The following is a 14,339-nucleotide window of genomic DNA, read 5'->3' as shown; positions in this document are numbered from 1 at the left end:
ATAAAACACTCCAGTTAGCATAGAGAAACAGTCATTTGACTCTGTTAAGAAACATAAATCAGATGAATATATGTATTATTTTCTCTTATATGCTTAGCCATATACTCCAAGCCAATGATGCTTTTTAGGGATAAAGGCCTGCTTGGCTGTTTGAAGTGGGTTATTTACAGATATGGACCCGTACAGCTGAAGAACAGTGCCAGTACCCAGGCGAAAACTATGCATTTTATTTAAGTTCATTTCTTGCATAACTATGAATGCCCCAATTTTGAAGATATCCCAACATTCAGCGGTGACAAATTAGAATCACGTTGCCGTGTATAGATAACGTACTAAAAATCATAATCGCTTTAAAACCAAGCATTCGCAGTTATCAATGCCGGGAGAGGGGAGACTGCCAGCGAAGTAAACCGTGTTTACGTAACCTCATATTATAAATTAGGTCGCATTATTAATTTCTGGACGGAAAGCAGTAATTAGATAATTTAGTAAGGCAATAACGAATTCTTAAACACTCGCCATACATGAGGTATATTTTCGGAACGTGGGGGCATTGAAGGCAGTAATGTAATCAAAAACACTATGTGTGTGGAGATGACAGGGTGGGTAGCGGGGTTCTACACGTATAACTCTGCAGTCTTTCGAGAACAGCTGCTGCATCACGTCGTACTTTTCTGCGCGGGTATTTTAAGCTACGCCTGGCCAAATACCAATAGCTCTTGGTCGGACTCGGTGGCATTTTTATCATGTATAGCGCAAGGGTCTCGTTACTCTCCCCGTTTTTATCCTGGACAAGTGGCAGCGCTGCAGCAATTGGAGCTATGTCCTCAAGCGGAGATCACTGTTCTACGGCCATGGCCTCAACTTACATCCGCACAAAGCTTTACCCAGCGCTCTTGAGATGCTTAGCGCTAAATGTTTTAGGGTCCGCTTTTACTTACAATTTACACCTTATTCCTTTTTATTCGCCACAACACACCTGTGAGAGTAGAACGTTAAGTGGAAAAAACAAACTTAACTCTCCTGTCTGCCTTTTTTTCGTCCTTTTTATCCACCCTTCCCTGTGTATGGAAGCCAGCTGGGCATAGGCCTGGTCAAGTTCCCAGCCTTCGCACCGTGTGGTCGCTCCGGGCAACAACACCGCTGGGACCAAGCCCCAGTCAATGAGATGAGCGAAACTACTGGAGGAGTGGAAGGAATAAATTTTCACCACTCTATAATGCAGTTTAAGGCATCAGTTCAAAGAAGTCTTTGCGAATCAACTACCTTAATTAGAGAGTGTTACAATATCACACTGAAACATGTCTAAAGGCGTGTGACCAAAAACACAATCACTGATTTGTAGTTCATGCTTTAATTTGTACGAAAAACACATTTCGCGACGTCTTCCATTGTTTCTAAACCTAAAAGCATGATCTGTTTGCTTAATGGAATGCGATCTGCAAGAGATAGTGCACTGCATCGCCAAAGCGTTTCCTTTTATTGGCAAACCAAATCAGAGAAGGTGCCTTTACCACAGGGTCTGTGCGGTAAATCTGACGTATTATGAGTACGACCTGTGAATGCCCAAAAAGTTGTCACCGAATGCATCATATCGACCAACCTTCGCTTTTTTTGTCTGAAGTCCTGCTCGCTATTTTAATCTACACCCTTCCCCGTCCTCTATTCGTTTTGTGATGTTTCTCGGTGCAGAAGGCAGTAAGCCCCTGCGCATTAACTTTGCATGCTTTAAAACGCCGCCTTGAAACCTGTGCAACCTGTTTCTGGTTTCTTCTTTTCAGCACAGTGTCGTCAACAATTAATTCCCAAGCCACAATTTTATATGTGGACGTCATCGCCCATGGGTACACTAAGGCTGATGAGCACGTGTTATTAATTACGCGATGTTCAGGTAACTCTCATGCTTTTTAACAGAATTTATTGTAGTGCTTCATGATTTTCATTATTTTTAGACTTATGCAAACATTATGGGCTTATATACGTCGCAAAAGCACATTATACTTGTGCGTGGAGACGGTAAGATGAGTCGAAAGAAAACTTTGCTTCAACACATTCAGACCATACTTCATGACGCACGGTTATAGCAGGGCAGAGAGGTAACGTTTTCAACCCTGTAATGCAATGGAAAGCTTGTTTGACTTTAAGCAACGTATTTGTGTTCAAACGCCCTTTCTTTGACATCCCTATTTAAGCCCTAACGGCAAGCTGCATCAAATATTACCTATTTGCGCAATGGGGTTCTGGTAGCAAAATGTCTTGTATGTATGTCATCAGCACTTTATCAAAGTAACGTGAGAAAAAAGTCACCGCTAGGCGTCTACCAGTGAGAGCGATATGGCATCCATTGTACAAGTTGAAATTGGTATGACCGGTAAAATTCGAAATTTATTCAATTCATCCACCCGCATATGGAACATGCTAGCGTCATCCTCTTTCGCGAATTTCAAGTGTAACCGTCTTTTGCCTGAGTGGAAGCATGTCAAACATTCTTGGACAAAAACTTTGAATATTGAAATATTTTCAGGTACTGCTATTAAATTGTTTAAGGAAATCGTCCATTCTTTCGAAGCGTCGCAAAAATCTTCCTTTTAATCTTCTTCCATCGCTCGCATCTAGCAGCTTAGACTGCCATAGAAAAGCAATGGGGAACGCCTTTGACTATAGTAAACACGTGCACAGCAAAAAAAAAATTACGACGATTACGTTACTTCCTAATGCGAAATTTGAGAGCAGCAAATAAGCTGTTTCACCTTTTCGATAGATTGAGGCAAAGAATTTTGTACACCATTCTGTCACGAATGTGGTTGTGAATGATGAATCAAGTGCTGCCAGCGAATGACGCGTCCATTGGCTGTCTGCGTGTGTTACTGATGTCTGGTTAACATGTTAAGCTTCGCCTGTAAGAGTGGAACGCGACAGCGTCTTGCAACGCTGCCAGGGAGTCCACAGAACGCCATCGCCAATTCGGCTGTACGCCTTGCTGGACGGTAAATTTATTTTTCGAGGAAAGGAAATGTATCTCTCTCGCATATCTGGGTGGACACCTGCACCTCGCCGTAAGGGAAAGGGGGAAGATGGGAGTGAACGAAGACGCCGTATTAGCTAGACGCGCCTTTGTTCATTCCAAACCATTCAGCTGGCATTACGGAGTGGCTAGCGTGCTCGTATCGCACTCCGGAGACCCTGGTTCGATTCCCCAACTCGACCAATTTCGTTCTCGGTTTTATTGATTTATGCGGTCTAACTAGAAAGGTTAATTAGGCTATTTCATATTTATATTATTGCATTTCTATCCATCGTGTTCTGTCATTAACCTGTCAATTGTTGGAACTGTCTAGGATGTTCGACACAACGTATATGAAACGAGCAACGTCTTACTGAGTGGGGAAGTGCGTGGTGGTGGAGGGAACGCGGCTTCGTACTTATCCGTTTTTTTTTTCAGCAGCGTCTCCTTCCGCGGACGGTGTTGTCGCTGCGGCGCGCGTCTTTCTTTTCTTTTCTTCTGACCTCTTCATTCTCCTCTATATTAATTAGGCTAATTGATTAATTAAGCAATTAACTAAACTCAGTCCAACTTAGTTGCAGCATCACTATACGATCCCTTTGATTGGTTGCATGGTTACTAGCCAAAGTACAATTGGCCCCATTTGAAATTCGCGCACTGTGACGTCACGAGCATTTCGACCAATTGAAAAGCGTGACAGTGGGGGCGGAGCTGGTTACGAGGCCGACGCCGACGACGACGCGAAACCCAGGAACGGACGCCAAAGAGCTGCGCTCTAAAAAAATAGTAAGCTTGCTGGTGAGGTATTATAGCGCCCGGCGACGCTATAAAGCGCCCACGCTGAGATCGGCGCTACAGCGCGCGCTAGAAAAAAAATAAAGTTGGACAGCGGGTGCTCGGGGCGCACACCCGGCACGGACAGTTCGGAACTAGAAGCCTGCCACGCTGGTCGTCTCTCTCTGGTGCTCCGCTGCGACCCCGCAAATCCTCAACAGTGGTGACCCGGCGAATCGTTCCTTCTATCCCAGCGGCGTCCTAGCATGGCGTACTGGCAGCACCCAAGTTTCGACCCGCCGCTCCCGGCGTTCCGGCCTGCAGGCGTCGGCGGGTGGTTCGCTCAACTGGAGGCTGCGATGTACCTGAACGGCATCACCATCCAGCCGTTTAAACACGCAGTCCTTTGCGACATCCTCCCGCCCGGCCTCCTGCGTCGGCTCACCTACTCTGCCTTCGGCTGCCGGCAAATACGATGAGCTGCGTGCGGCCGTCTTGGCGGACTGAGGCGCCTACTACGTTCCGCCGCCGCTCTACGACGCAGCGGACCCGTTTTCGCCGCCGCCAGCCTCTGGCCCTGCACCGGCCTCGCTCGCGCCCACGCAGCCTTCATCAGAACCCGGCCCGCCTCAGCAGCCCCTCGCCGCCTCGCCGTCACTCCAGTCCTGCGTCTCCGGCCCAACTTCTTTATCACCGACCGCACCAGACGCTGCCGCATCGCTTCCGGCAGCACATCCTGGTACCCCGGTTACGCTAGCAGCACTGTGCGACGACTCCACGGCCGCAAGTCCGCACTCATTCCCTCAGCAGCTCGGTGAGGTGCCTGGCCCACCGCGGTTTGCCACGTCAGCGAACTCGGCGACAGATGCGCCTCGCGCCACCCTGTTCACCGCCTCCGGCCATACCGCCTCCCATAAGGACGATACAGCATGTACGGCACAGCCCGGTGAGCAACTTCTCTTATCTGCAATAGTGCCGCCGTCAGTCGAGCTCTTCCTCGACGAGTGCCCCACTCCGCCAACTTCGGTACCCTACTGCGTAGCATCGCTGCCAGCCGAACGCTCACCTGCCGCCTCATCGCTCACTCCGCTAAAGTCGTCAGTCACTGACCTGAGCGATCGTGCTAAAGGTGAAGTGAGTTTGCCGCCACCGCAGCTTATGCCACATACCAGCCCCACTACCCCGGCGGCCACATCGCCTGCCCAAGAGGCCCCACCCCAAGCCCTCCGTACTGTCAACCGCTTCTCGGAGTCTGACCCTGGCAGCTCGACACTGTCGCAGCAAGCGTCTGTTTTGGTGCCTGACTTGAGCCACCTTCAGCAGCGAATGGTCGAGCTACCCACACCGAGCAGTGCGGCAGTTGTCCATCCAAAAGCTGTGTCTTTTGCTCCCAGCCAGCCATCTGATGTAGCAGTCTCAGCTGCACGGCCTGTCACTGCAACACGCTTTTTGCAGCCACCTACAGCCGAGCATGCTCACACGCGCATCATCCCTGGCCAACCGCTCCGGACTGTCGATCCAGCTTCACCCAAGCACCTGACATCGAGCCCTGCAACTTCCTCCGCCATCGTCACGGCTCTCACCGTTGTGTCGATGGTCACACCTGTGCCAAATATTGTTACAGCTGCTGCTGTCGCAGCACAGCTTCTGTCAGTCCACGGATCCGATTCGCCCGCTCTTGTGCTTGTGACGACGTACTCGGCGCGCCAGATTCCCACCTACACCGGCTCCAACGTTCCAACACCGACGACACTTGTGTCCGCGGGCAGCACTACAGTCGGTGACGGCCCGACCATGGCCTTCCCTGCCCCAATGTCCTTTGTCAACTCGGCACCCAGCATCATTCGCCCGTTGCGCAGCAGCCAGGCTCGTCCACCTGAGCCCGCGCACTCCACCCGACGGCTCTTCCCGGCACCTGACATGACCTTACCGGACTCTCTATCTCTGGCTTCTCCATCTCTGCCCCGTCGGCGCGCAAATTTCGTCGTTCCATCTAGGCGGGGGGCCCTATAGCGCCCGGCGACGCTATATAGCGCCAGCGCTGAGATCGGCGTTACAGCGCGCGCTAGAAAAAAATAAAGATGGACAGCGGGTGCTCGGGGCGCACACCCGGCACGGGCAGTTCGGAACTAGAAGCCTGCCACGCTGGTCGTCTCTCTCTGGTGCTCCATTGCGACCCCGCAAATCCTCAACAGTACCTGCAGATAAATGGATTTTTTAAAGTGAAATTTTCAATATAAGAAAAAGTTTCATTCATAAACTCTTTCGTGTTGAAAAATTGTTAGGTATGAATTTGCAGAGCTCAACCTTGAAGCATCAATATTTTTCTCGGACGGAACTCAAAAATCAAACATCTGGGGAGACCGCGGACAGTTGAAAAGAAACCATCAAGAAAAATTGGCAGTGGTTTAGCTCTGGTTAAATCGGCTAAATGTGCGCGTTCATCTGGCGATTCTTCGACACGTTTCCTTCGCCTGGCAGCATTGCGGGGTTCCTGAGCAGTCAGGTGTTGAGATTCATCGGTGACCGATGACGTGGAACTACTCTGCGAGGTAGAACGTTGTTGCCGAGCTGCATCCTTAGCACGACGCTTTGCAAGACGTTCTTCACGCTGTTGTGGCTTCTCTTGTGCACGTTGTCGCTTTCTCGCTGCTTCCAGTCGCTGTCACTTCTCATTAGAGGACTGCATAGCAAATCATTCACGCCAACGCAAGCACGCATTTATAGACGCTTAAAACGCGGGAGCATGGGCGCCGCCATATTTGGTGACGTGAACATTCCGCCACGCTGCCACAGAACGCCATCGCCCGTTCGGCTGTGCGCCTTGCTCGTCGGTAAATTGGTCTTTGAGGAAAGGAAATGCATCTGTCTTTTATATCTCGGTGGACACCTGAACCTCGCCGTAAAGGGAGGGAGGAAGACGGGAGTGAACGAAGACACCGTTATTCACTAGACGCTCCTTTGTTCATTTCCAACGATCGAGCTCGCATAGCGTAGTGGTTAGCGTGCTCGTCTCGCACTCCGGAGACCCTGGTTGGATTCCCCAACTCGACCAATTTCCTACTCGGTGTTATTTTTATTTATGCGGTCTGACTAGAAATTAGGCTAATTGCTTAACAGATATCATTTGAATGCCATCGATGCAAGGCGAAAGCGTTTCTTGGTGCACGGATTGTTTTTTTTATTTTTCATATTTTACTTTGTTTTTATTGTATTTAATTTGGTTTATGGGATTTAGCGTCCCAAAGTGATTCAGGCTATGAGAGACGCCGCAGTGAAGGTCTCCGGAAATTTCGACCACCTGGGGTTCTTTAACGTGCACTGACATCGCTCAGTACACGGGCCTCTATAATTTCTCCTGTAAAAAAAATTCGCCGCCGCGGCTTTGTTTCTTGTTTCTTGTCTTTTTACTTTCTTATTTTTTATTTTTGTGTGTTTTCCTATTTTGATTTTTTATTTTTGTGTGTTTTCCTATTTTGATTTTTTATTTTGTTATTTTTATTTTTTTTATTCTGTTTACGAGACCCATGCATTCACTAGATGAGCCTTTATTCATGGTCAAACCCTGAGCCTTCGTGGCGGAGTGGTAGCGTCTCTGCTTCAAATGCCAAAGGCCCTCGTTCGATTCCCAGGCTCCACACAGTATTTTTTAACAAAGCAGACTGCTCGGCGCCGCTGCCGCGCGGCGCGCCGACGGTGCTGCCATCTGGCGGAACGCGACTGAAGCAACGCGGTTCAAGGTCAACGCCGGGAGCTACGCAACGGCTCGAAACTTGGCGCAGTATTGCTTACGCAATAAAAACCTCCACTGCTGTCATACTACAACTAGAATGAGTGTAAGCTTCGCGAGCCTCAAGATGTCTACGCTATTTCGGTAAAAGCGCTGAGACTGACACATTCACTTATATCGTGAGGCACGCACAACGCAAACGCGCAAGGAACTGCGCACATAAGTATCGCAAGGCTTCGTACTTAGAAACATCAGCGTATGCATAGCGACTCTATTCCCGCCTTCGCTATAGCAGAGATACCACAACGGCCGTCACTGGTGTCTTTATGCAGCCCCCACCAGCGCTCAAACTTTAATTTACCTAGATTACAAATTTCTATCAAAGATTCTCTCTGTAGAAAACGAAACACACACCAACTAGCTGCTTCTGTTGAGAACGCCTGTAGGTCCCGTGTGTCTTAGACAATAGTGGCACAGTGAGAGCAGGGGCGTATTCCGTAAGATGTCCATTTTAAACTGGCCATTTTGCATCCTTCTGGTCCTAAGTCATTGGTCACTCAGATACACCTGCGGCTTTCAAGCGTACGTGGAAAGCGACCTGACCATTGGGTGGTTGAGGACCAGACCTAACAATGGCTGCCACCGGCTGCTATATACAGCCACTGGCAGCCATTGTTAGGTCCGGTCCTCAACCACCCAATGGTCAGGTTGCTTTCCACGTACGCTTGAAAGCCGCAGGTATATCTGAGTGACCAATGACTTAGGACCAGACAGACGCAAAATGGCCAGTTTAAAATGGACAGCTTATGGAATACGACCCCAGAAAACATGAATGCATCTATTTCGCTAAAGCAATTTCGCAGCCAAATCTTTCCCTCAAACAACGTTTCTGAGGCCTCTAATAAACCTGGTAATCGTCAATAAAGCTTCCCTATTAAAATTTAACCCATGGCTTCTATTACCAGATGTGGTTTATCGTTACCTAGAGGTAGCAACTGCTCACTTGTTCGGTTTATTTACAATGCACTTATCTGCAACGGAGAGTAAGCGCATATAAAGATGACGAAACATGTGCAACATAGAAGATATTTGTTAAGAAATCACGGTGAAAAACGGCAATACTGAGCCATTTTGAATTTGCGCATCCATATGCTGCGTGTCAGAAATATATTAGAAATTGCCTCTCTTTTACAGCTCTCCTCTTAGGATTAATGATGACAATTTACAGTACACTCGTTGTGTACATGGGATCCATCACTAGGGTAAGTAGTGAAACCTTTTCTGTGATTTATAAAAATTAAGTTAAATTGGTAAATAGGAAAGAATCCTACGAAACGTTCGACCATATTTGTAAACATATAGGTGTACGCAGTAAAAGTAGTAGTCTTTTATATTCGCGACTCAAAAATATACTATACCAGCCAAGCCATGCAACGGGGAAAAATTATTATTATGCTTGTTATGAAACTATACTGTTGGTAAGCCAGTAGGAGAAAACCTTGTAGAGAGACTACACCTTACTAAATGCCTCAGGAAATCATCAGCGGGAGTGCTGACGCCCACAGCCACCTCACAGAAACGGCCGTGGCCATAAGCCTCATTTTACTGCAACATCGCTCAAAGTTTTCACAGATGACGCACTTGTACCCTCGTTAGAGTGTACTAGAATAGGTTGAGTGCCGCGACCCGCGCCGACGCGCATGCTTTCGAATGACGCTCCGCGCGCGGAAAGCTATGCGGGGGCGCTGCGGTCGAGGTGGATTGGGAAGCGCCGGCCGCGCCGGGTCCCACTCGGAGAGATGTGCTGATGGTGGCGTGAGTGCGAAGCGTTGTTTGTTGTGTTTTGCAATGAAATTCTTCACTGAGATTGGCTGAGATTCACTGAGCATGGCTGAGATTGTGAGGTGTTTAATATGCCGAAGGACCGGCATCGGCACTGCTACGCGCCTGGCTGTCGCACCGGTTACGCTGGTGTGGAAGCCACTCGGAAACTCTCCTTGTTCAGCGTGCCAAAGGACGAAGCCCGTAAGAAGCTGTGGGAAAAGAATCTACATCGCGCCCACAAGCCGTTGGATAGCAAATGTGCTGTATGTGAACTGCATTTCGAGGACCGCTATATTCTCCGTGAGTGCGTGCACATTGTGGGCGGGAAAGTGTGGAGTGCCGGCGCTCGCAAGTGATGCAGTGCCTACAATACTGCCAAATGCCCCTAAATACCTAAGCAAGGCGGTCCCGGTCGAACGTGCGCCTCGCAAAAGGGAAGCGTCTACAAAGCTGCAGGGTGCAAGGCGAAAAAAAAGGAAGGAAGAGAGCCCATGCTCGACAACAGCTTTACAAGATGAACTAGAAAGCAACGATTGCGGCTCGCCAAGCATTGATGAGGATAATTTGAATCATCTTAAGACTCCGTCAGCCAAGTGGTCATTACACCATTTCGAAAACTTCGAAGGCACCGTATATATGCGCTCACACACCTGGAGGCGCGCACTGGAACAGTGCGCTCGGACAGAGCGGTTCTTTTCAGCCTCAGTCAAAAGAAGGATGTCTCCTTCAAGGCATTTCTCGGAGGGAAACAGGTTTCCGAAGGAACTGTAAGAACTGTGCTTGAAGCAGAAGAAGCCCTCCTTCATGCCTCAAGTTTAATTACATGTTCTGGTGCCATTCCTGCGTCACCAATTTTGACAGAGGATCTTACAAAATCACTACTGCAAAAAAACAGATGTCAAGCAGGGAAGTTTATACAGCAAAAAGTGCATGGTGACAACAACAACAGAGGGTAAATATTGCTTCATCATCTTTATTGTCAGTTGCATGGATTTGGACATTATTTTCATGTAATGCTAAACAGGGGGCTCGCTACAGGCTAAAAATCTAAAAGCTGCAAACATTCTCTGTTGTCAAAGAGCTCGAATCATTCTTTTACAGTGCCTTTACTGCCCAGGGATAGAAGCACTGGTTCAGTCATTTCATTACCTATTCCTTGCTTGCAGCATATTTGTTGACTAACAAGAATGTGACTGCACATTCTTTCTAGGAATGCCCTGCATGTCCTGTCGCTACCTGCGAAAAGCTCTTGTTACAAGAATCTCCTGGCTGAAGAATCAACGTGTCAAAAAGACCAAGACCGCTGCGCAGAAGCTAAGGTCCGCTTTACAAAAGCACCGGCGACTGTCCAAGAAGGTGTTCAGCCTAAAGGGGCAAATTGAAAGAATGAGATCTAAGAATGCCACTATGGAAGAAGATGTACTGAGGAAGAAACTGGCCATACAGTGTGCCGAAACTGTTAATGCGACCGTCGTGTCGGCTGCTAGGTTCGACGGAACGCTTGTTCTTGCTTGAGTTTCCACAGCTTACACAAAGCAAATAAAAACTTGCATTCGCAACATGACGACGGCATCGATTCAGACTTGTCTAGGTGATCGCCGCGGTCGAAACAAGTTCAGAGCAGCGATTGCGCAGCGCGTAATCCGTCCCAGCAGCAGACGCTCCGAGCAAGCAATTCTCTCGGCAGTATTTCCTTACAACTGGGAGGCACTTACATTGTCTTCGCGCACAAGCAGTCTGTTATTTAAATGATGCTGATGCAAATCTGTGTCCGTACTGAATGAACAGCGTAACCAGCCGCCGGAGTACCACCAAAGCGTGCGGCGATCCGCAACTCCGCAAGCAGGCGACAGCAAGCCGACCAAGCCAGGTCGCTCGCAGCGCCCTCTGCCCTTTCCGCGCGCCGCGCCTCACGGACGCGGCTGTGGTCGGGCCACTCAACCTATTCTAGTACACTCTACCCTCGTGAGCAGCTCTACGCACACAAAAATGGTGGCGCGTGCCCCTAATCGGTCAAAGACAAAAATTTTCTGTCAATTTATGATAATCCCACGGCTCCATCACGGCATCAATGCGCTCGGAACTGGCCCCCACTGAGGGCCAGTTCTCAGTGTTTGGTCGTCCGAGCAGCGCTGCGCAGTCCTCGCGGCTGCAGAATCACCGCCAGGTCTTGAGAAAGACTGGGCCGGTGTGACACCCCGATTCTCTCGCGACTCTGTGTTATTTTGTGTTTCCCCTTTGCTAAAGAGTCGGAGTTCTCGGTTTGTTACTGCCTCTCCCACAACAAGAACTGTTGAGCGATGGAACTTGAGGTAGTGACGAGCCGCCCAGGCTCCTCACTACCTCAGTGATAGTCGTTATATCATGCCGGGTTTCATTGCGACAATCGAGCTCTACTTTTTTCCAAGGGAATCATAAGTTCTAGTAACTGATGTCTCTGAACGGAAAAACGTAGCGTTGAAACAGGACACGGAAAGATGAGGACAGGACGGGGCTACAACATACAACTGAATGAAATCGATCAACGAAAGACACATCCCTTCTCGAGCAAAGGCACGCATGCGCAAACTTGAAAGAATGGCAATACTGTGATAAGCTAGAAAAATCCGGTAAAAGAAAAAGAGACGAAAAGGGGAGGAATAGTCACCGCTCATGAAGACTGTGTACAAACATCAAGTGCGTCTTAGAAACTTTCTTTGTTTTTCCATTAGGTAAATAGATGGTGTGCTAATGCAAGTGTCACTACTGCGTTGTGATATTTCATGAGCTTGCAAGATTTCCCTCGCCAGTTGATCTTTACCCCTTCCTAAGATCTTCGTGTGCTTCGAAGAGGCAAAGCAACCTGGGAAGCTCTTGCAATGCTTTGGCAGGTGCTCATCAGTTTGCTGACTGTGAGGATCTGTGGGAGATTGCAGGTTGTATTTTACACAAACACAAAAGTGCAAACAATAAACGAGGCGGCTTTTATAGGAAAGGAAACCAACTTCAGTATGAGAGCGAAAAAAGGAAAGGAACAAGAGAGCAAGGCAGCAACACACGGAAAAAACACACGGGGGAAGGAAGGAAGGAAGAAAGGAAAAACTTTATTTTACTCTAGTCCTTTTTCCTGCGGTTTGGGAGCATCTTCAGAGACGTTTTCTCCTTAATTTTACCCCCAGGAGTCTTCTCTGTCGAAGTCGTCCGCCTCTAATCAGTGGTCGGTTGCCCTCAGTCCAGGGCTCCGCTGGCCACTGCCGCCCGTTGAGCTCGCTGTACCAGACCTTCTTGGTCTTCACAGCGGTCGCTGGACAGCAGAGTCTCCCACTGCTCCGCACTCGGGTTTTGTATTTTGGGGACCACGTCTATCTTTTGGCAGGCCCATGTGATGTGATAGAGAGTAGGTTTTCCGTCGCACCAGGGACATTTGTCCGCGTATATGGTAGGGTGCATTTTGTTTAGTATATGTAGGTTTGGGAAAGAGCCTGTTTGTAATTGTCTCCAAGTGACAGCTTCCTCTCTGCTGAGAGATTTGTGCGGTGGGGGATACCGCAATCTTCTGCCTCTGTAGTTTTGTAGTATGGCCGAGTAATCCCTGGGTGCTGGCGCGAGTTCCGCGGGCTCATCGGATGCTCGGGGAACAGAACAAAGTGCTTACGAAAAATACAGGAAAAAGAAAGTCAAAGAGGAAAGTCACACTACTTGTCTCTCATTCGAGCAACGAGCGGGGAGGACTGGCTGGGTGTCGGGCAGTCAGGGAGTCTCTGGGCGTTCCAATGTTGATGCAAGGCTACCGCAGCGTCGGCGTCTGTGGGCTCCCAGCACGGTTCCCAGGTCTGGTATCCCGGAAAAGTCACGTAGGCGCCAGAGGCGGCCTGTGTGGAGCAGCTGACGGATGGACGGAGAAGAGTGGCGCCTGGGCCTGGTGGTTGAGGCTCTCGACGATGGATGTCCAGGTCTGGTGGCCCGGACGTCTGCGGCTGAGGCCCAAGCCCGGAACTCGGGGCGCCAGCAGAACTCGTCCACGTCCGTCGCCCACCGCGCTCTTCTCTTCTCTGCCACGTAATCCTCTTCGACCTGTCCCGGCGTACCCCTCCGCACGCGCTCCTCGTGCTTTGTCTTCTTCTCCTCACGAACGCCGCTGGGTGGCGCTATCTCCTTACACTGACGAAGCGAAGATGCATGTGTTAGGATAAACGAACAATTCAAAAGACGTTTATTCGTCTTTTCGTTACAAAGGAGCTCTGGGTTAACAAGAGGCCGTGTTGCTTCTTTCGTGTCCAACACCTGAGTCTGTTGTTTACGCGCCGCGCGAGCGCTCGTCCTCCTCATCCTCTCCTCACATCACTCTCTCCTCACACGGGCGGCTCGGGTTGCTCGGACTCAAAGTTCGGGTTGCTCGCCCTCCGGCGAAAGATCTCCGTCGACGGGGATGAGCTGGCGCTCACATTCGGCCATCCTGTGCCACCGACCGTCCCGGTCGGAATCGTCCTCGCGTTTCGATTCTTCCGAACTTGTCTCGTGGAATTCCCGGTCCCAAAGCCTCAGCTTGTCAACCGGTGCAATACTGCTGTATGCTCTTCGCCTTTGCCGCGCCGGAGGCACGTTTTCGATGCGGTAGCGGTCGTTGGGAAGCCTTTCTCGGATGATGTACGGTCCTTTGTATTTTCTTTCAGTTTCCTTGACTCCCCACTTGCTGCCGGTTCTCGCTCAACAAGTACAACATCTCCGGGATTGTATGTCGGCGCTTCCACCCGCTTCCCATTGTACCGCTCCTGTTGCTTGCGTTGGTCTTCTCGGATATTCCCCGCCGCTGCGGCTCGCCTGGTTCCAACTTCATGGTCAAATTCCTCGGCGAGGGCGTCTTTTGGAAAAGACATTCGATGCAAGAAGCTATGTATCTTCTAACGTAACGCTTCATGCTGGGAAACCAATAACTTCCCCTAAGTTTCTTCAAGGTTTTCTCCACTCCAAAATGGCCAATGTCATCATGACATGTTCTGACGATTCTCCAGCGAGCCTGGTTTGGAA

General features: G+C 49.4%; 1 protein-coding gene and 1 pseudogene across 2 annotated transcripts in view; both read left to right on the top strand.

Moving 5' to 3' along the window:
- Positions 1 to 14,339, top strand: part of LOC149346319 (sodium-coupled monocarboxylate transporter 2-like) — a 95,515-nt gene that overhangs the window by 69,288 nt on the left and 11,888 nt on the right. Inside the window, exons 9-10 of the mRNA XM_089586369.1 lie at positions 1,782 to 1,891; positions 8,703 to 8,770. Of these exons, the coding sequence (XP_089442495.1) occupies positions 1,782 to 1,891; positions 8,703 to 8,770 (178 nt within the window). The remainder of the gene's footprint in view (positions 1 to 1,781; positions 1,892 to 8,702; positions 8,771 to 14,339) is intronic.
- LOC149346320 (uncharacterized) lies at positions 9,165 to 11,286 on the top strand (annotated as a pseudogene). The gene is made up of 2 exons (XR_016292067.1): positions 9,165 to 10,284; positions 10,543 to 11,286. The product of XR_016292067.1 is annotated as an uncharacterized LOC149346320 (transcript).

The sequence above is a fragment of the Amblyomma mixtum genome, chromosome 4 (assembly GCF_055824585.1).
Source record: "Amblyomma mixtum isolate Tamu chromosome 4, ASM5582458v1, whole genome shotgun sequence".
Classification (NCBI taxonomy): Eukaryota; Metazoa; Arthropoda; class Arachnida; order Ixodida; family Ixodidae; genus Amblyomma; species Amblyomma mixtum.
The sequence above is the reverse complement of the archived record's forward strand: the minus strand, read 5'-3'. Positions and strand labels throughout refer to the sequence as shown.